At 39.6% G+C, this 23,536-nt stretch overlaps 1 protein-coding gene across 1 annotated transcript in view; it reads left to right on the top strand.

Moving 5' to 3' along the window:
• The window catches only part of GABRA2 (gamma-aminobutyric acid type A receptor subunit alpha2), a 127,467-nt gene that overhangs the window by 95,266 nt on the left and 8,665 nt on the right, over positions 1 to 23,536 (top strand). The window contains exon 9 of the mRNA XM_087724643.1: positions 15,828 to 16,030. Within this exon, the coding sequence (XP_087580769.1) occupies positions 15,828 to 16,030 (203 nt within the window). The remainder of the gene's footprint in view (positions 1 to 15,827; positions 16,031 to 23,536) is intronic.

The following is a 23,536-nucleotide window of genomic DNA, read 5'->3' as shown; positions in this document are numbered from 1 at the left end:
GGGTTAGATTTAGGGTTAGGATTAGGGTTAGGGTTATTAGGTTGTTATTACTTGTTTGTTGAAGGTGCGCTTTTGTCGGTGCACTTGTCGGCGCGCTTCTGCACTCATTCATCGGCGCGATTTCAAACTCGTGGTTTTCTCGCCGCGGTTTCATCGCCGCGCTTTTGTCGAGCGCACATTTGTCAGTGAACCCATAGAATCAGAATGGGACACTGCACTGTGGCCAGCTCACTGCTACCAGTTTGTTGCAGCCAGCTTGCTACGACCAACTCACCTCTGCCAAGTTGCTGCAGGACAAATGTATATGATCAACTTGCCTTGGGGACAAGTCACTGCAAGTGGCCAAAAGGAGAGCCAGGTTGGTGAACGAACAGGTGGGCAAAGTGTAGAGCATAATGGAGTGGGGAGTAGGGAGGCGGTGGTGGTCAGGGGCTTCCCATTTACACCCCTGCTGCTGCTGCACCAGGCTCTGAATGGAAGAAGTCAGCAGCAGCAGGGAGCTTCCAATTTTCACACCACCCACTTGTGCTGAGTTCCATGCCCAGCAGCAGCTCCGTAGCTGGCACATCAGCAGCATTGATGGTTCCATGCAGAGCATGGTGGCGGTGGCAGCAGCTCCGAGCCTGGCACATCAATGCCATCAGTGATGGCTCTGAGCCCAAATCAGCAGTGACTCCATGTTCAGCATGGCAGCAACAACAGTTCTAAACCTGACATGGCAATGGCAGCAGGAGCAGCAATTTTGAGCACAGTGGCAGTGGCAGTGGCAGGGATGTGTGAAAATAGAAAGCCCCCAGCTACCACTGCCTCCCTGCCATTCGCCCCAACACTGCAGCCATTATTGTCCCTGGCTTCTTCTGCATGAAGCCTGCATGGCTGCACAAAGATCTATCTGACAAATTGAAAGAGAAAAAGAACAAGTACAAAAAATGGAAAGAGGGACACATAATTAAGACAGGATATCAGCAGATAGCCCAAATCTGCAAAGACAAAGTTTGGAAGGCAAATGCTCAGAATCAACACAGACTTGCAAGAAAGATCAAAGATGATTTAAAAAAAGTTTCTTTCAACATATAAACAACAAGAAAAAAAATCAAGGAAACGGCCAGTCCACTAAAGAGAGAAGATGGCAAGGAAGTAACAGGCAACAGAGAGAAAGCAGAGCTGCTTAACTCATTCTTTGCATCAGTCTTCACGCAAAAAGAAACTATAGTCCAACCTACCAGAAACATAACTGGAAATAACAGACTGGAAATAAAAGTTGAAATAAGCAACAACGAAAAACCAGTAAGAGAACACCTGTCTGATCTTGATGAATACAAATCACCAGGACCTGGCAGATTACATCCCAGAGTTCTAAGGGAGCTGGCAGGTGTCACTGCAGAACCATTGTACCACATCTTTCAAAAATCCTGGAACACCGAGGAACTACCAGAGGACTGGAAAACAGCTCATCTTCAAAAAAAGGGGGGGAAACAGATCCAGGAAACTACAGACCAATCAGCCTAACATCAATGCCCTGGAAGATATTGGAAAAGGCAATTAAAAAATAGATCTGCCAACACCTAGAAATGAGTAAAGTAATAACTAGCAGCCAGCACGGGTTTGTTAAAAACAGATCATGCCAAACCAATCTTATTTCATTCTTCAACATAGTGACTAAATTAGTAGACCAGCAAAATACTGTGCACATAATATCTTCAGCAAGACTTCAGCAAGTCATTTGACAAAGTAGACCACAACCTACTTTTTGGTAAGCTAGAAAAAAAGTGGGATAGATAGCATCACCACCAGAGGGAAAATTGGCTGACAAACTGAAGTCAACGAGTAATCCTTAAATGGGTCTAAGTTTACATGGAGAACTTACCAAATTTGCAAATGATACTAAACTGGCAGAAATTGTTAACATCCTAGAAGATAGGTTCAAGATCGAGATGGATCTTGACAGACTTGAACACTGGGCCCTATCTAACAAAATGAAATTCAATGTAGAGGAAAATAAAGTCCTACACTTAGGTAAGAAAAACCAAAAGTACAGACATTAACTGGGTGAAACCAGGCTTAATAGCTGTGACTGTGAGAGGGATCTTGGTGTTTTAGTGGACAACCAGCTAAATAAGAGCCAGCAGTGAGCAGCAGCAGCCAAAAAAAACCAATGCAATCCTAAATTGCATTAACAGAGGGATATAATCAAGATCAAGTGAGATACTAATACCACTCTATAAAGCCCTAGTAAGACCACACCTAGAGTACTGCATTCAGTTTTGGTCACCACACTATAAAAAAGATGTTGAGACTGTAGAAAAAAATGCAGAGAAGAGGATGATTAGGGGACTGGAGACTTAAACATATGAAGAATGGTAACAGGAACTGGGCATGACTAGTCTAGTGAAGAGAATGTCCAAAGGAGACATGATAGCAGTGTTCCAATATTTTAACATTTGGCTCCCACAGAGAGGAGGAGGTCAAGCTGTTTTGCAAAATACCTGAAGGCCAGACAAGGAATAATGGATGGAAACTGACCAAGGAAAGATTCAACCTAGAAATAAGGAGGAACTTTCTAACAGTGAGAACAATCAACCAGTGGAACAGCTTGCTTTTGGAAGTTGTGGGGGCTTCATCACTTGAGACTTTCAAGAACAGATTGGACTGCAATTTTCAGAAATGGTATAGGGTCTCCTGCTTGAGTGGTGGGTTGGACTAGATGACCTATAAGATCCCTTCCAATTCTGTTAATCTGTTATCTGTTAAGCCTGATGACAGTGAACTGTATGAAAATGGGAAGCTTCCACCCATCCTTATGCACTCGGCCTACTCTCTCATTCATCCATCTGCCTAGCTCTCCTTTGGGCTTCCCATAGCAAGTTGTCCCCACAAGTTGGTTGTGTGGAATTGACTTGCATTGACTTGGTATTAATGAAAAATGGGTGAGAGGAATCAAGGAGAAATGAAACACAGTAAGAAACCATCCAGACTTAAAGAGATTATAAACTGATAATTTTTCTCTGTAACCAAAGACCTAGAGAAGCAAATAGAGTTATATAATTAAGAGCCAAAAATAAAGAAATCGGACAGGACAGAAATGAATGTAATTTCTAAATATAATATAGGTGAAAAAGAGTCTGTTTATTTCAACCAGCATTTAAAGTTTAAGATATGTTTTGTCTTCATTGTTATGAAATTATTTCTAAGTATTAATTGATAATTTCAGAATAAAACTTGTCAGATCACTGATTTTTTAAAAGTTATTCTTTCAACTGGTATTTTTGCTTCTGTGAAACATTTTACTCCACTGTTGGAACTTTTTGTGAAAAATGGGCATAAGGTGAGATGGCCATGTGATTGAGTGTGTGTGAGTGACATCAAGTTGGCCATGCCCTCTTTCTGTTTCCTTATTCAGTTTGTCTTTGATTGTAAGCCGTGCTATCAAAACTTTTGCTAGTGGAATTTCTTTCTTTAAATCCATAGGTTCTTTAATTTTATCTTCTTCTATATTTTGACCTTTGAAATAGATTTCCTCTCCATTTAATTCCTCTGTCTGTATTCCATTCTTTCCATTTTCAGGAACAAACCAATTACCATAGATATCAGCAGCTTTAGTCTCTTTATATTCATTTTCCACTTCGGTTTTTTTGAGTTTCAATCATCCTGTTTTGCATTTGATGAACATTTTCAATTTTTTCATCACATTTTCTTGTTATGTGCTCTAGGTATTCCAGTTTTTTCTCTACTATATTTGATAATTTCTGTAGTTCTGAATATATATTTTGCAAAGTCAAGACCTCTATTTTTCCTTGGGATTGTAGCATTCTGACAAACACAGCTACTCTAGCTTAAAAGATGAACAAAATTAAAGTATAGATTCATAAAGAACGCTGCTCTCACTTCTCTCTAGTCGAAAACATACTTCAAAGGGACATCTGTGCACTCTTATCAGTCTGTAGCCAAACATTAAAGCCTTGTGGTGCCAAGTCAAAGCAATCCGTGAAAAAAAAAGTTCCGTTTTGAATACACAAAAGTCCGATCAACAATACCTCCCAGCCTCCGGAGCGGAGCCACTATTAAAGAGTTTCTTTTTGTATCTTTTTTGTATATAAAATTAGAAAAAGAGGTCCAATCTTTAAATGAATTAGAAAAATACCCACAACAATAAAAGAGGAAAACTTTAGTTTGTAAATTACAGAGTCACAAAGAGAAGGTAATAAAAGAAAACGTAATCCATCCATTTCAAAAGGTTTGCATAGATTCAATCAATGTAAATAACATTTAAAAAGTAAGATAACCAGTGTCCAAAACCATTCCAAATTCCATTCCGCCGCTTGATTCTTCTATTCTTTAATTTAAATTGGTTTTTGAGTTTTTATAGGCAGTCTCTTTTTTTAAAACAATAAAAAATCCTCACCAGCTGGAAACACTTTCTCTTTCCATATCCTTCCATTTTGGCCAACTTTGTCAGCCTTGGCTGGATTTTTTGTCACCGGCTTGAAGAACTTATCTTGCTTGTGATATCCCCGAGATCAGCAAGACGTATTCTTCCTGTTCACCGTCTCTTCGGGAAGGTTTAGGTCCATTTGGACCACCCAGTGGCAAAAGTGTTGGCTTTGGTCTCAGAGCATTGAGACCACACAACCATCTCATCGTGACATTGGCTCCTCCTCCATAGTCCAGAGTGTTTTATAGTCCAAAATATATGGTACTTATAATCTTCCGAAAGAGCAAAATCAAAGCTCTAATAAAGCTAGTCATCTGGCTTTTTCAACACCTGATGTAATTATGTCATTTATATGTGAGTGTGAGTCTCCAAAGACTTGAAAACCCTTAACCACATATATTAAATCAGTGACAGATTCATTGACTGACTTCTCATGTGAGCTGGAATCTATTCTCAATCATATCTATTTTGGAACATAAATTCTAACATGGTCTTTAATAGTGTTATATCTTCTGTAATACGAAGGTGTGTAAGTTTGTTATGAAAAATTTTAGACTGCCTGCTATCTTCTCTTCAAACATTCTTGAATCAAAGGTAGACCTAAGCACTTTTGTATTTTTTCCAAAGAAATGTCTTACTTTCCTTCAATGTAGTATGCAGAGTGATGCACGTTGTTTATATCAGTTTTTAAAATCTTGGTTAGATTTAAAAGAAGAGGATTTCTATTTTTAAACTGATAGTGATTTGTTGTTGTTGTTAGTATTAGTATTATTGTTATTGGAAATCTATTACTTTCTCCTTTCCCTGTTTCATTCTCCACACATAATGTACAGTACTTTCAAGCAGCAAATTACACTTAATCATTTGAGATAGTGTGACTAACTTAATAATCAAATTTTTCAGTATTTTTCATTTATGACATCTCTTTAATATGGTTGACCTAAGGCATCATGGTGAATTGTAACCAAATGATTTGTTGTCTTTTCTTGCCTCACATTACTTTGTAAAGGAAGTTACAGTCCAGCTAATTGGATAAATCTGGAATGTTTTTTTCATAGATGATGTATTTAGAAAACAGGTGATTGTGCCTTCAAGGACTAGGAAAGAACTGTCACACAATTGCCTGATTTTTTTTCAAAAAAATTAAATATATGTGCTATTAGTGAATTCCTAATGATGAAGAACGTGTTAAATGACAGTCTTTTTCTAAGCTTACACCAGAGCCAGTTTGGTAACTTGGATCACCTTGCGTGGTTACTTTCTCAGCCCCAGAATGTAGGCTTGCCAATTCTGAATAGCTTGCAAAGAAAACCACTGGGAGTTGTACAGTGGAGTGATTTTATCCAGGAGTAAAAAACTGATTTGAACACACAAATGCAGCCACACTACATATATTGAGTACAAAAATAGTTTGCAGAAACAGTTGAAATTTATTACCTGAAAACCCCTAAAAAAATCAATTATTCTTGTTTCATGAGTTCCTTCCAGCATGAAATTCCTTGTTTCTTCCATCATGAAATATTCTTACTATTTCAGAACATAATTTACTTTTGTGGAATTACATTCTTATAATTTGGAGACTTCTCTTATTACACTATCCAATACATGTTACTTTGTGACATATTGTACACTGACATTTAATGAAGTATTTCACTATTAATCCCCTTTTCTTTCCAATTCAGTGTTAGTAATAATGCAATGCATTACCAGTTACCAACAATCCAGTTATTTCTGCAGCATTTGTATCAAAATACATCCAGTATATTTACAGACCTCACTTTTTTTCTCTCCTTTGAATTGAAGAAAGATAAAAGCAATCTTACTATGAGCCATTCTAGACTTCAGAGACCAAGCCTGGTGTTGTTGCAGGTTCATTTTATAACCTGTTTCATCATGAACTGAAGGTATTCTGTCTGTTACTGCAACTTTTCTCAGTGTTTGCTAAGTAGGTGAGCGCAATTTTTTTTTTCAGATGTATGATGTATAGAAGAATCAAAGAAACATGAAAACCACATAACATACTCCTTTATAGGCACACTTAAAGTTTTTATGCATTAAAAGTTTGAAGAATCAAATAACTAATGCACAAAGTAGTTTTCTATTTTAAGAGCATACTTATTAAACCTTTTAACTATAGTGTGTTGTAAGCAGTCCTTCAAAATCAGATCTGAATATAAAAAGTGTTTTCCCTAGATATGGGGAAATTTAAGTTTAAAGTCTAATACATTTAAGTCGTGATCCGACAAAAGCGTGCACGACAAAAGCGCGTCGACCAAACCATGTCGCTAAAACCGCAACGTCATCAACGCGCCGACAACAGCGCATTGACAGAAGGGCAAAATAAGGGCGATTTAAGTTAAGGTAAGCGCGTCGACAGAAGGGCGATTTAAGGGCGATTTAAGTTAAGGTAAGGGTTAGGGTTAGGGTTAGGGTTAGGGTTAGGGTTAGCGTTACGTTTAGGGTTAGCATTACGTTTAGGGTTAGCGTTACGTTTAGGGTTAGGGTTAGCATTAGGGTTGGCGTTAGGTTTAGGTTCACAGTGCGCTTCCATCGCCGCGCTGTTGCCGGCGCAATTCAGCGCTCATTCATCGGCGCGGTTTAGAACTCGCGGTTTTGTCACCGCGGTTTAGTCAGGCACGGTTTTGTCGGTCGTCCTTTTGTTGGTGAACCCATTTAAGCATATTTATAGCTCAGGGTTGAAGTGAAGGATCTTTGGTGCTCTCTTGGACAACCTTTGTCTGATTGGACAGCCATTTGTCTGAAATGGTATAAGGTTTCCTGCTTGAGCAGAGGTTTGACTGGAAGACCTCCAAGGTCCTTTCCAATTCTGTTATCCTCTGAGCTTGGTTATTTTCTTCCAGATGTTTCATTACCCAAACTAGGTAATATCATCAGTGCCAGACTGATGATGTTATCTAGTTTGGGTAATGAATTGCCTGCAAGAAAATAGCCAGGTTCCGAGAGCACCAAGGACCCTTCACTAATACATTTGAACTTATATTTGACAAGATGCTTTTCTTTAAAAAATAATAGGAATAGGAATGTAACATGAGGGAAAAGAGAGAAAAGGGAAGCAGAGGCAACAAGTTGATCTGAACTCCATCCCACTGAGGGTGTGTGTGAAAAGGAGGAGGTTTTGGTGAGAAAGAGGAGAAAAGCAAAGGAGAGAGAGAGGGTGAGAGAGTTAGGTGAGGCTTCATTGGGGCAAGCTTTAGGAAAAGGTAGAGAAAGAGGCCTGAGGGAAAGGTAGAGAAAAAGACTTGAAGGAGAGGGAGAGAAAAAAGCTTCTTTTCTCTAGAAAGGGGAAAGGGAGAGGTCAAGTGAAAGAGACACAGGCAGGGGAATTAATGAAGGAGCAGAGACAGTGCAGGGGTGGGTTTCAACCGGTTCGCGGCGGTCCCCACGAACCGGTTGGTCGGCAAACCCGGAAGTAAGTAACTTCCGGGAACGGCAAAGGGCCCGCCCGCCCGCGCTCCTTACCCAGTTTTGATGAGTTCTGCGCTTCCACACATGCGCAGGACGCATACAGCGCCTGCGCGATCCTCCAGGAGCAGCTGGAGCATCGCACAGACGCTAGTATGCATGCGTGCACTGCGCGCATGCACGAGGACGACGCCAGCCCCGTTCCAACCGAACTGGTTGGAACGGGGTGAGAAACCCACCCCTGAGACAGTGGAAAAAGCAGCAGAAGATGGAGAGAGAGGAAGAATGGCACGCCTGCTGAGAGGAGACTGACCACTTCCCCACCATATGACCTGCCTGCTAGGAGAAGAGTGTCCAGAGGGATCAGCTAAATGACAAGACAGCTGACCCAGGCAAGTGGAGACGCCTGAGCAAGGGAAAAGAGTGAACCGGCAGCTAAAACTATGGATCCTCCTTTCAATTCATTTATTTTCTCTCATGGTAATAAGGCTTAGTAACATGGCACCAATTGTAGGAAGTTAGCACCCACCCATCTTCTAGTAGAATCAAATATTTTGAGAAATATTTAAAAGGAAGAATATATTTTCCTGGATGAGAAATGGAGAAACATGGTTTTTTAGAGGGAGAAAGCAGCCTCCGCCTTCCTTAATAGCCAGCAGCAGATGTCAGCACTTAAGAGATAAAAGGATAGATAGCTCTGGTCACAGGCAAAAATTCCCTGCAGCAAGGTCTGAGCAAAGGCAGAATGGATGGAATTAGCCCTCACTCAAGATCTAAAACAGGAGGAAAGACATTAAGACACAATAGGACTTGCCAAACACCCTTTCAGTACACAAGCCTCTTCATTACATCTCAGAGAGTCCAAACCTCAACCAAATCCATGTGGTTCTGGTTCATCATTAAACCATCTCTCCAAGCAACCTCCATGTTTCCAGTGTCTTTCTCCCAGCTTGTGTAGCAGGTTAAAACCCACCTCTTACAAAAATGAAATATCCTGGGAAATATTGAAAAGGAAGAATTATTATATTTTCCTGGATAAGAAAGGGAGAAACATGTTTTAGGCAGGAAACAGACTCTCTCTTAATAGTCCCCACCTTTGTCAATTGGCCATTAAAGGCCTGGGGCAGTCTATTCTGCATAACAAAGGTATGCTGCCTAGTAAAGCAAGATATGTTGCATTGGAGGGTCTCAGAAGTAGGAGTCCCCAGGGCTCATTGTGTGTAATTTTTAAAATACTAAATAGCCTGGATTGCACACTGGCTAAACTCAATTTAGTCTCACTAAAATAAGAGCTAGGGTAGGTTCAAAAACCACCCCTTGCTAATGGGTGGCTTGTAGTTATTTAAAAGGCAAAACCATAGCTGTGAAGAATTTTGGGACTTCTGCTTTCTTGTAAACTGTCTGGAAGCTCACAGAAAGCAATATCCAACATCCGAAATTAATTGGCATAAAAAATTGGATACTGTAAATTTCTTTCCAGAACTTTTGTCCTGGCTGCTAGACCTTCATGGTTGAAAGCTCTCCTTTTGGGAGCCACTGAAGAAATCCTTCTGCTGCCTCTCAATGCCTCCCCCTTTGTATCAGAAAAAAAAAGTCTCCCTGATCTGACTAATTTTAATCTTTTGTCAAGAACATGTGTGTCCCACTCACATGTTTTTTTAAAAAAAAAGGAGGGATTGTAGAAGGTTAAAACCCACCCCTCTCCTAGAAAAATGAAATATCCTGGGAAATATTGAAAAGGCAGAATATTATATTTCCCTGGATAAGAAATGGAGAAACATATTTTTAGGCAGGAAACAGACTCACTCTTAATAGCCCCCACCTTTGTCAATGGGCCATTAAAGGCCTGGGCCAGTCTATTCTGCATAACAAAGATAGGATTAGCCTTCTACAGAAACTAACCACAAGGCACCTGGGAAAATTACATCAGCCAGCAAGGCAATCAAACTTGGACTCAAAGCACAGCCTACAGAATTGTCCCTGCATAACCCCATGGGTGTCTGACAACCAATCAAAGTACAAGATCAAAGGCTGGAAAGGGCATAAAATCAGGGACTTTCAGCATCTCGGCCCTTCTTCACCCAACATCTTGAAGCATGTGATCACCTTTGTCCCCAGGACCTCAAACCATGTGGTCCTGTGTACCATTAAAACTATCTTTCCAAGCAGCCTCCATGTTTCCAGTGTCTTTTTCCCCACTTGGAACTGAACCCAGAAGAACATTTCTTCCAACACAGGTTTGAAGTTTATTTAGATATCTGTGGCATGTACTAAGTTTATTGTGATCCTGACAAGCTTGGGGGGGGGGGGCAGAGACTTGAATCTGGGTCCTCTATATATTTTGTTGATTTGTCTCTTTAGCTTGGCATTTTGTAGCTCAAGTATGTCCACCCACTTTCTGGAGAACTTAAATGACCTCTCTGCTAAAGGGTTTCACTTTGTGAGCAAGAGTTGGCTGTTGATAGTTATCATTGCATTTTAACTATTTTAATTCCTCAAGATGCTCTGGTGCCCGCCTGATTTGTAACTCTGGGTTGCATGTATTGCTGATGAAAAGGAAGATATTCAGACAGAATAGTTTAGGTTTCCATGACGACTGTGATTGTCACTGATCTTCAGTGTGTATTCCCCCATTTCTAATCTAATGATTGGTATTTAGGGCAGCTTTTTGCAAGCAAAGAAGCTTTTTGTATTTTTGTACAGGTAATCCTTGACTTACAACTGTTCCGTTAATAACCATTCAATTTTACAATGGCACTGAAAAAAGTGACTTATGACCATTTTTCATACTTATGACCATTGCAGAATCCCCACAGTCGCAAGAGGCTGGGTGAGGTGAAGCCCCCCTCAATGTGAGTGATGTCGAGTTGGCCACACCCACCCAGTCACATGACCACCCAGCCACACCCACCCAGCTGGCCATTAGGACAGAGGACTGGTTGTTAACTTATTTGAATCCCACTACTGGAAACGTGGGACATTGGTTCAGCTTTTTTTGAGTGCAAACCAAAACAGGACTTAAGAATGGAAGCTCTTAAAGCCAGTTTGATTTCAGAAGAAAACAAATGCCATTTTAGAAGAAGCCACAAGAAAAAATTCTTGAGGTGGAGACCCAAGGAGCAGAGAGAGAAAAGCAACGGACAGGATGTCTGCAAAGGCCAAAGTAAGAGAAGAGATTGGATTGTAGCCCAGCAAAGATTTTCCAACAAGACAGAACAGCAACAGCAAATGCAAAGTTTCATCTGTGGTGATAGGACTCATTTGAACAAAGACTGTTTGCAAAGAAATGATACAACAGATGGACAGGCTGCTGTTGTAAAAGTTATCTATTTTAATAGCAGAGACAAATGGTTAATAGACAGAGGGGCTAGTCAAACAATTGTTAATAATTCTAAATTGTTATTCAGAATGGATCCAGCTGGAGGAGATTCAGTAGCCTTGGCAAATGGCCAGAAAGCTAAAGTCATTGGAAAAAGCAGAGTGGTGATTCCATGTCTGAAGGAAAAGTTTAGTAACATATTGTGTGTGCCTGAAATGGAGCATAATTTACTGACTGTCTCTAGTCTAGACCAGCAAGGATTTGAGGCCACATTTGTAAATGGGAAGTGTCTCATAAAGAGAAATGGGAATGTAAGTACACAGGGCATAAAGCAGCATAATCTTTATGTGTTGCATGGACAAAAGGTTCAATGTGCCCAAACAACATGATGCATGTGTTCATCTCTTGCACAGAAAGCTTGGACATGCCAGCTTCAGAGTTTTGCAAAAGTTGCAATAGTTTGGAGAAGGGTTAAACTTAAAAGGGTGTAAGGCATACTTGGATTGTGCAGTATTTAAGTCATCAAAGTCCAAGGCATTCCCAGTAAGCAAAAGTAGCACAACGCAGACAACAAGAGTTCTAGAGCTGGTACCTGCAGATTTGGTGGGGCCAATGCAAGCCAGTTTGAGAGGAGCAAAGTATTTGCTGGTCATTGTAGATGAGTACAGCAGATTTGGTTTCTGCTATTTACTAAAGACTAAAACAGAAGTGCTACAGAAATTTAAGCAATGGGTAAGCTTCGTAGAAAGAAGGTATAAACAACAGCTGCAAACTGACAGAGGTTAAGAATTCATGTCAGCAAGGTCAATAGTGGTTGGGACAGTCAGGAACAAAACACAGATGCACAAATCCATACACAAGAGCTGAGAACAGTGTAGCTGAGAGGTGGAATTGTGTCTTACAAACAATGAAGGACTCACTGCTGGAGGACTCTGGTCTGAACAGGTCATATTGTGGTGAAGCCATATTGACTGTTAATTATTTAATCAATAGGCTATGGAGTTCCTCTACTATTAATACTCCATATGCTGTGCTATATGGGAGAAAGCCATCTCTGGCAAATCGAAGGGTTTTTGGAAGCAATGCATGGGTGCATATAGGGCCAATGCATGGGTGCATATAGGGCCAAGGTGGCGCAGTGGTTAAATGCAGCACTGCAGGCTACTGATAGATCAGCAGTTCAGCGGTTCAAATCTCACCGGCTCAGGGTTGACTCAGCCTTCCATCCTTCCGAGGTGGGTAAAATGAGGACCCAGATTGTTGGGGGCAATATGCTGACTCTCTGTAAACCGCTTAGAGAGGGCTGAAAGCTCTATGAAGCGGTATATAAGTCTACTGCTATTGCTATTGCTATTGCTATTAATATTCCAAAAGCAATTAGGAGAAAAGGTCAACCAAAGGCTAGAAAGCTCAGGTTTACAGGCTATGAGCCTGGCTCAAAGAGCTATCGCTTTAGCAATGGAAGCAAAAGAATAATCATTTCCAGGTCTGTTAGCTTTGCAGAGCAAAGTTGGAACAGAATTGGTGCAATTTTTTGGAATGATCCACTTAATGATGACGGCACACTTAGTGATGGTAACTCACTTAGTGATGGTGTCAGCATTCAGTGGGGAGACACTTACAAAAGAACAAGAAAAGGAGTCAGGAGAAAATGATGACTCAGATATGAAGCAAGAGAGGGTTGAGACACAAGAGCCGTCAATGCCAGATAGATCAGAGCAATGGAACAAGGTGATTCCACCTGAAGGTATTCTGCTAGGAAGGTTAGGATGTATAATGTGTGGTATGAGCCAAGAAACTATCAGGAAGTATTGAGACTACCCAAAATTGAACAAGTAAAGTGGATAGAAGCCATGGACAAAGAAATGCAATCCATGGGTGAACATAACGTGTTCACATCTACGGTTTTCCCACACGGTTGCAAAGCCGTAGGGTGTAAATCGGTATATAAAAAAGAAAGTACTGCCCAACAATGAGGTACAATATAAAGCAAAATTATTGGCACTAGATTTTTCACAAAGGAAAAACAGGCACTATGATGAGGTTTTCGTGCCAACTGTAAAAAGTGAAAACATAATTTTGGCACTAGCACTGGCAGCAGTATGTGGCATAAAATTTGGCATTTTGATATAACCATAGCATTCCTAAATGCAGAATTAGAGGAATAAATTTACATGGTTCAAGCACCAGGATATGAAAGTAAAAAGCCTAACACTGTACATCAGTGGTAGTCAACCTGGTCCCTACCGCCCACTAGTGGGCATTCCAGCTTTCATGGTGGGCGGTAGGGGTTTTGTCCGATACTGAAGCACTTTCCTTTTTTTAAATTTAATTGACTTTTAAAAAAAATGTCTTCGCATTATTTAAAAACATTTTCATTAAGTTTTTATAAAACCACCGTTACTGTGGAACCGGTGGGCGGTTAGAAAATTTTACTCCTAACAGAGATACAAAAGTGGGTGGTAGGTATAAAAAGGTTGACTACTCCTGCTGTACATAAATTGAACAAGGCCATTTATGGGCTGAAGCAGTCAGACAGAATATCTGTTTAGATACTGCATTGAAGGGTTTGGGTTCAAGAGTTGCAAGGCTGATGATTGCATATATACTAGAAAGATACAAGGTGGGGATTGTCAATTATTAGCATTTGTACATGATCTCTGTTTCATTGCAAAAGATCTGTCACAGAAAAAGGAATTTGCTAATCAAGTAGAGAAAAAAATTGAATTAAAAGATTTGGGTGAAATGCAAAATTATCTCGGTGTAGAGATACAAAAAACTGAGAAAGGTGATTATGTCCTCAGTCAAAGAAGGAAAATTGAACAGCTGTTGGAGAGATACAACATGAAGGATTGTAATTCTGCTCCAACACCTGCGAGCACAGATTTTCACAACAATTTGGGTGACGACAAAAGTGAAGCCTGTGATCAAGAGATATATCAGTCTGCAATAGGGAACTTGTTACATCTGTCACAGTGGTCCAGACCAGACATAGCTAGAGCAGTAAGCATCTTGAGTCACTTTATTGCTGCACCAATGCAATTGCATTGGATGAGTGTAAAAAGGTGGCGCAGTGGTTAAATGCAGCACTGCAGGCTACTGCTAGATCAGCAGTTCAGCGGTTCAAATCCCACCGGCTCAGGGTTGACTCAGCCTTCCATCCTTCCGAGGTGGGTAAAATGAGGACCCAGATTGTTGGGGGCAATATGCTGACTCTCTGTAAACCGCTTAGAGAGGGCTGAAAGCCCTATGAAGCGGTATATAAGTCTACTGCTATTGCTATTGCTATTTTCAAGTATTTGAAGGGAACTGTGAGCTTGGGTCTTCAAATACAGTCTCTGAAGAATGGAAATTAAAATGTAATGTTGACAGTTATAATGCCAATGATGTAAAAACCAGAAAGTCCAATTCTGGGATTGAGATATTGTTTGGAGAGACTTTAATTGGTTGTAAGTCCATAAAACAAACAACTGTAGCCATTTTTAAGGCAGAGGCAGAATTTATTGTTCTGCCTGAGCTTTGCTCAGAGGTAACTTGGTACGTACAGCTGTTGAAGGATTTCAACGTAAAAGTAACTGAAGCTGTAACAGTGTTTGAGGATAATGCTTTCATTAAAATGGCAACAGGTGCCAGAGTAAATAGAAGCAAGCATGTGGATATTAAATACTGTAATGTAAGAGAAGCCATCAAATGTAAATGCTTCACTGTTCTTCAGAGGAAAATGTGGCAGATATAATGACCAAGCCATTGGGTGGAGTGCACCATGGGAAGAATATTAAATTATTTGGTTGTATGTCTACTCCAATCATGAAGGGAGGAATGTCAATATATAAGGGTTCATGAATTGGAATAGACATGGTAACAGGTCAGACAATGGGGACCCAGACGACTCGAAAGCTGGGCATGGCTTAGGTTAACTCTGTGTGTGTGTGTGTGTGTGTGTGTGTGTGTGTGTGTGTGTGTGTGTGTGTGTGTATCAGTGATTACTAACTTTTGTTGTTGGGTGCCAGAAATGTGAGGGCGCACATGATAGCGCATGTGCGTGCCAGCACCCATACTGCAAAGTGCACCCCACATGTGCATGCATGCACAATCCCCCCATGCTCTTCCCCATGTGCTGCACTGCTTGCCTCCAAGCTGAGCTTGGGATTTCCCTGGGGGGGGCCAAGACAACCTGTTTTCACCCTCCCCAGGCTCCAGGAAAGCCTTCTGAGCCTGGGGAGGGAGAAAAACGGTCCCAATGGGCCTACCTGAAGTTTGGAAATTATCCATTTCCGGCTTCCGGAAAGCCTCCGGGGGCCAGGGGAGTTCTGAGGAGGTTGAAAATGGCTTCCCTCGGCCCTCCAGAAGGCCGAAAATCAGCTGAGTGGTGCACGCATACGCACCGGAGCTGACAGATCACATGCCGGCAGATATGACTTCATGTTCCACCTGTGGCATGCATGTCATAGGTTCATCATCACAGTTCTATAGCTTCTGTGAATATTGATTCTGTACTTCTGGATTCTGAGTTCTGGTTTTGGCTTCTGCTGTATGGTATTGTATATAAAGAAGTTTCTTATATAAATGAAACCTGCTGAATTATTTACGTGTGTGCTGGTTGGGTTGCTGCAAACTCTTAACAAGTTCATTTCTTCTTTTTCTACCCTACAGGAGTAACAACAGTGCTAACAATGACAACACTAAGCATCAGTGCTCGTAATTCCCTGCCCAAAGTCGCTTATGCCACAGCTATGGATTGGTTTATTGCAGTTTGTTATGCATTTGTGTTCTCTGCCTTGATAGAATTTGCCACTGTAAATTACTTCACAAAAAGAGGATGGGCATGGGATGGAAAAAGTATAGTCAATGATAAGGTGAGTGATCAAAAATATGTTTAAGGTTTCTTCCAATTTGAAAAAAAAACATTTTAGCAGCATCTCTGTTGATAGTTTTCCATTACTGAAAAATAATTAAAGTCTTAAGCCAATATCAAGACAGGGTATGATAAACAAGAATGATTATGAAAAGAAGTAGAGAATTTGGGTCTGCATTTCAGCAGAAATTAAACATAGGGAATCTTTATCTGTTTCATCTTAAAGAAACAAATATTATCCCAAAACCTTCAACCACATTTCATTATCTTTAACAATTTTCATAAGGAAACTAGTGAAACAAAAGGTATTTTGCTAAAATAATTTTAACTATGGTATGTTGAGCATAATAAAGGAAGAGCTGTCATAGATTTATATAATCTTTTTATGTAATTGTACAGATTCTCATTTGACTAAAGCAAATTGTTTATTTTAAAAATGGTTTTCATTTTCAGAAATGTTTGGTTTCAGTAGAGGAATTATGTGTTTAAAATACATAAATATCATCCCTTAAAAGGCATTTAACAGCAATTATTATACTTTATTCATTGAACATGAAACTCAATTAATTCTGTTTATTATTATTATTATGTGGTTAATCTTTGGTGAGATTCACAGCCTTTGGGGCTGGTTGGTAGCTCAACAGCTCAAATCCTAACCAAGGACCTAGGAACTGTTAAGGTAATGTCGGAGGAGACAAGTTGTTCCAAGTAGGGTGTTTTCTTGTAGAGTCAGAATGTTCAAGTCAGGTAAATTTAGAATTTTCAAATAGTGAGGTAGCCCTTTAGGTATTGCTCCAAGGGCTCCAATTGCAATCGGGACAACACACGATTTCTTTTTCCACAGTCGCTCAACCTCAATTTGCAAGTCCCGGTATTTTATGATTTTTTCTTGCTGTTTATCTTCAATTAGCGCATCACCAGGTATTGCAATGTCAATGAACCATACTTTTTTCTTTTCAATTATTGTTATGTCAGGTGTGTTGTAGGCCAAGTGCTTGTCAGTCTGGATTCTGAAGTCCCACAAGATCTTGACTTTCTCATTCTCTAAAACCTTCTCAACCTGATGGTCCCAGTGGTTTTTGCTGTCCTCAAATCCAAACTTTTGGCACAATTTCCAGTGAATAATTTTAGCAACACGGTCATGGTGTTGTAGTCAGTTTGTGAAATTTTGCTGCACCCGCTGATCAAGTAGTCGACTATCTCATCTTTCTCATTACAGAGGTGACATTGGCTGTTGGTGGTAACATGTTGAATTTTTGCCTTCATGCAGTTTGTGGCTAAGGCTTGTTCTTAAGCTGCCAAAATAAAGCCTTCTGTTTCTTTTTTCAGTACTCCTGATCTTAACCAGTTCCAAGTTAGTTTTTGGTCAGCTTTGCCTTCAATACTTTTCAAGTATTGGCCATGCATAGCTGTGCTTTTCCAATTTTCAGCTCGCTTCTCAATTACTTCTTTCTTATATTCAGCTTTTAACTTAGTTGTCTTCAAAAGGCCTCCTTTATTTACTTCCTTAATCATTGGTTCTTCACTTTTCTGGATGTAATCATTCAAGCTGTGTTTTTCTTCTTCCACAGTCTGCTTTACATGTAGGAGTCCTCAACCACCCTCTGCTCTTGGTAGATACAATCGGTCAACATCACTTTTAGGGTGCAAAGCATGATTCATTGTCATAATCTTCCTTGTTTTTCTGTCCAAATTGTCCAGCTCCATCTGGGTCCAGTCAATTATTCCTGCAGAGTACCGAATTACAGGTATAGCCCAGGTATTTATGGCTTTCATGATGTTTCCTCTGTTCAGTTTGGACTTTAATATCTTGCGAATTTGTCGAATGTACTTGGCTGAAGTGAATTCCTTGACTTTATTATGCATTAAGTCAGAGGCCTCTAAAATCCCCAAGTACTTGTAGCCTTCTTCTGGTTTTACTGCCTTTATCATTTCTTCATTCTCAAGTTGTATTCCATCATCTTCTAGGACCTGGATCTTGCCTGCCTTGGTTGCCATTGTATTATTATTATTATTATTATTATTATTATTATTATTATTATTATTATTATTATTATTTTGGTAGATACCGAGGATGCTGGCAGCAATCTGTATCAACCATTAGCACCAATCAATTGTATTTATTAGACATCTTTAAATGTTCAGTTGACTGAGTTTCATGTTTAATGAATAAAAGAAATAATAATAATAATAATAACAACAACAACAACAACAAATAATGACAAACACAGTCCGAGTATTCAGCACTGATATTTCAATGCAGTTTGGCATGGAAAAATGCGCCACTGTATCTATAAAAAGGGGCAAAATCACTGCATGTGAGGGAATTGAAATGCCCAATGGCCAATTAATTAAATGCAAAGAAAATGAAGCCTACAAATACTTAGGGATTCTGCAGTTGGATAACATCAAGCATGGAGAAGTAAAAACTATTGTCAGGCGAGAGTACACCAACAGAGTTAGGAAAATTTTGAAATCTAAATTGAATGGTGGAAATACAATCAAGGCCATAAATACCTGGGCAATACCAGTTATAAGATACATAGCTGGTATAGTTAACTGGACACAAGCTGATTTGGACCTTTTGGACCGAAAAACCAGGAAACTAATGACAATGCACTACAGTTTACATCCACGTGGTGATACTGATAGACTGTACCTGCCCCGAAAATCAGGTGGCAGAGGATTATTACAAGTGAAGCAAACAGTTGAAGAAGAAAAACATGCACTGGCTGATTATTTAAAAGAAAGTCAAGAACATCTATTAATCGAAGTAAAGAAAAAAAATCTACTGAAGGCCCAACAGACGAAACAAGAATACAGAAAAGATGTGATAAAATCAAGAATGGAGAGTTGGCAGAACAAAGCGTTGCATGGCCAATTTCTGAAAAAATAAAAGATAAAGTGGACAGTGAACAAACTTGGTTATGGTTAACAACAGGTACATTAAAAAAAGAAACAGAGTCACTAATCCTCGCTGCGCAAGAACAAGCTATCTGCACAAATGCCATTAAGGCCAAAATCGAAAAATCCTCTGATGATGCCAAATGCAGACTTTGCAAAGAAGCTGATGAAACTGTTGATCACATACTCAGCTGCTGTAAAAAAATCGCACAGACTGATTATAAATTGCAGCACAATTCAGTAGCGCAAATGATCCATTGGAATTTGTGCAAAAATTTTAATATTAAAACAGCAACAAACTGGTGGGAACATCAGCCTGAAAAAGTCACCGAAAATCAGATGGTCAAGATCTTGTGGGATTTCTGTATACAAACGGACAAAATACTGGCGCATAATACACCAGACATCACACTGGTTGAGAAAAACAAGGTTACAATCATAGATATTGCAATACCAGGTGATAGCAGGGTCGCTGAGAAGGAACATGAAAAAATCGCAAGATACCAGGACTTAAAAATTGAAATTCAACGACTATGGCACAAACCAGCAGTGGTAATTCCAGTGGTAATTGGCACACTGGGTGCTATTCCAAAAGCACTGGAATTACATTTAAAACAGTTAAAAATTGACAAAATCACCATCAGTCAAATGCAAAAAGCCGCACTGCTTGGATCTGCACACATATTACGAAAATACGTTATGACATCCTAGGCCCCTGGGTGGGGCCCGACTAGTAACCAATGCCAAATCCGGCGAAACAACTGGCTGCTCTGATACAATTGAATAATAATAATAATAATAATAATAATAACAACAACAACAACAACAACTCCGCCGTTGCCGGTCCCAAGCCCGGATGAGAAAGGAGAAAGGTTGGGATCAGGTTGGCATCTGGTCCCGTAAAAAAAAACCCCGCCAACTCATACAATATGATGAAAAAAACGAATAAGAATTCCATACCGCATCGGTCGGCGCGCGGGTTAACAAAGGCCGCGGCGGATGTTGGGGTCCCTGGACATCCGTCGACAAGTGGGCTACAAGTGGACCAGCCAACAAAACGACAAAAATATAGTGCAGATGAAAACCGTGCCATAATGGCCTGTTACTACAACTCAGAGCCAGAAAAAAGAGGATATTTAAAGCGAATGTATGAATTATGGAAACAACAATATCCAGATTCAAATGTTAGTGAACAACGACTAGCAGATCAAAGGCGATTTATTATACGGAATAAAGTGTTTAGTGAAGTTGAACATGAGGAAATTCAGGCAAATTGCAAAACCCAAAAAACAATATCACAAGCGGAAATAACTGATATTCAAGACACAACTAAAGACACTATAGTAGAACTCCCAGAAGAAGCTCTCAGGGAGGAAATAACATCACCACCACTAGAACCAGTTATCACTGAACCAACTGATGAACTAACTCAAAAACAAAAAGAATTGAAGGATAAGATCATGGAGCATTTTCTGCTTAATGAGGAAAGGCAACGTTTACCATCACTAAAAACTGTGCCTAAGAAAATTTTGGCCCCTATCATGAAAATGGTTAATGCAGTGTTTTCAACAATTGAACCGGGATCCATCTTGGAAACAAACCAGTTAATGTACAGCGCAGCTGTAATAGTCACTAATGAACTAGGCATTAAAATTAAAGTACCTAGTCACACAACAGAAAAAGCATCAAAGCCAAAGTGGAAAATCCGTCTAGAACAAAAAATCAAAAAATTAAGGGCAGATGCTAGTAACTTAAAGAACATGCATGAGCAACGGCTTAAAAACAACAAAATCATAGATCGTCTAATCAGAAGATATAGATTGGATACAAGAAACATCAATGAAGCTGTAGGGATTGTAAAACAGCAGATAACAGCAACAGCTAGAAAAATTGAAAGATATGAGGCACGAATCATCCAATATAAACAAAATCAGCAATTTCGATCAGATCAACGGCGTTTTTATCAAAGTCTTAATGTGAATGGTGACACCAAAAGTGAAAAACCAGAAAAGCAGGCCACAGTTGAATTCTGGAAAGAATTGTGGGAAAATGCAAAGGACTACAACAAGGAAGCAAAGTGGATACATGACTTTGAGAAAAGCATTGGCAACAAACAAATGCAAGTATTAGAAATAACAACTGGGATGATCAAAAATCGAGTTAAAAAGGTAAAGAATTGGACATCACCTGGAAAGGACCAATTACATGGTTTCTGGCTCAAATATCTGACCAGTTTACATGCAATATTGGCCAGGCAACTGAATGAAATTCTACAAAAGGGCCAAATTGATGAATGGTTGACAACTGGAAAAACATACTTGATTCAGAAAGATCCAACTAAAGGAACAACACCTGAAAACTATAGACCAATAACATGCTTACCAACAACCTTCAAATTACTCACAGGCATTATTGCAGATAACATGATGGATTATTTGGAAACAAACAACATCTTGCCAGTAGAGCAAAAAGGCAACAAAAGAAGGAGCAGGGGCACAAAAGATCAGCTTCTAATTGATAAAATGATATTAGAAAATTGTAAGAACAGAAAAACGAACTTGAATATGGTCTGGATTGATTACAAAAAGGCATTTGACTCACTGCCACATAGTTGGATCATAAAATGCTTAGAAACAACTGGCATTAGCAAAAATATTACATCCTTTACTGAAAAGGCAATGAAACAATGGAGAACTGAGTTGGCAATAGGGAATGAGAGCTACGGAATGGTTAATATCAAGCGAGGAATTTTCCAGGGTGATTCACTTTCACCTCTTCTCTTCATCATCGCAATGATCCCACTATCAGTAATCTTAAAAAAAATGAAATTAGGCTACCAAACAGCCAAAAAAGCTGAAAAAATTTCGCATTTACTATATATGGATGATTTGAAACTCTATGGAAAGTCAGAAATAGAAATCCAATCATTGACAAATACAGTCCGAGTATTCAGCACCGATATTTCAATGCAGTTTGGCATGGAAAAATGCGCCACTGTATCCATAAAAAGGGGCAAAATCACTGCATGTGAGGGAATTGAAATGCCCAATGGCCAACTAATTAAATGCAAAGAAAATGAAGCCTACAAATACTTAGGCATTCTGCAGTTGGATAACATCAAGCATGGAGAAGTAAAAACTATTGTCAGGCGAGAGTACACCAACAGAGTTAGGAAAATTTTGAAATCTAAATTGAATGGTGGAAATACAATCAAGGCCATAAATACCTGGGCAATACCAGTTATAAGATACACAGCTGGCATAGTTAACTGGACACAAGCTGATTTGGACCTTTTGGACCGAAAAACCAGGAAACTAATGACAATGCACTACAGTTTACATCCACGTGGTGATACTGATAGACTATATCTGCCCCGAAAATCAGGTGGCAGAAGATTATTACAGGTGAAGCAAACAGTTGAAGAAGAAAAACATGCACTGGCTGATTATTTAAAAGAAAGTCAAGAACATCTATTAATCGAAGTAAAGAACAAAAATCTACTGAAGGCCCAACAGACAAAACAAGAATACAGAAAAGATGTGATAAAATCAAGAATGGAGAGTTGGCAGAACAAAGCACTGCATGGTCAATTTCTGGAAAAAATAAAAGATAAAGTGGACAGTGAACAAACTTGGTTATGGTTAAAAACAGGTACATTAAAGAAAGAAACAGAGTCACTAATCCTGGCTGCGCAAGAACAAGCTATCCGCACAAATGCCATTAAGGCCAAAATCGAAAAATCCTCTGATGATGCCAAATGCAGACTTTGCAAAGAAGCTGATGAAACTGTTGATCACATACTCAGCTGCTGTAAAAAAATCGCGCAGACTGATTATAAATTGCGGCACAATTCAGTAGCACAAATGATCCACTGGAATTTGTGCAAAAATTATAATATTAAAACAGCAACAAACTGGTGGGAACATCAGCCTGAAAAAGTCACTGAAAATCAGATGGTCAAGATCTTGTGGGATTTCCGTATACAAACCGACAAAATACTGGCGCATAATACACCAGACATCACACTGGTTGAGAAAAATAAGGTCACAATCATAGACATCGCAATACCAGGTGATAGCAGGGTCGCCGAGAAGGAACATGAAAACATCACAAGATACCAGGACTTAAAAATCGAAATTCAACGACTATGGCACAAACCAGCAGTGGTAATTCCAGTGGTAATTGGCACACTGGGTGCTATTCCAAAAGCACTGGAATTACATTTAAAACAGTTAAAAATTGACAAAATCACCATCAGTCAAATGCAAAAAGCCGCACTGCTTGGATCTGCACGCATATTACGAAAATACGTTACGACGTCCTAGGCCCCTGGGTGGGGCCCGACTAGTAACCAATGCCAAATCCGGTGAAACAACTGGCCGCTGTGATACAATTGTATAATAATAATAATAATAATAATAATCAACCCAAACTGCCGACTTTACAATAACAAAGTCAAAACTGTTTCACATTTAATATGTGAATGCAGCAAAATCGCACAAACTGATTATAAAGTTAGACATGACCGACTTGCTAAATTAATCCACTGGTCATTATGTAAAAAATATGATTTACCTGTATCCAGAAAGTCATGGGAACATAA

This window comes from Thamnophis sirtalis, unplaced genomic scaffold (genome assembly GCF_051295495.1).
Source record: "Thamnophis sirtalis isolate CommonGarterSnake01/CBP01778 unplaced genomic scaffold, rThaSir2_p1.2 scaffold_10, whole genome shotgun sequence".
Lineage (NCBI taxonomy): Eukaryota > Metazoa > Chordata > Lepidosauria > Squamata > Natricidae > Thamnophis > Thamnophis sirtalis.
The sequence above is the reverse complement of the archived record's forward strand: the minus strand, read 5'-3'. Positions and strand labels throughout refer to the sequence as shown.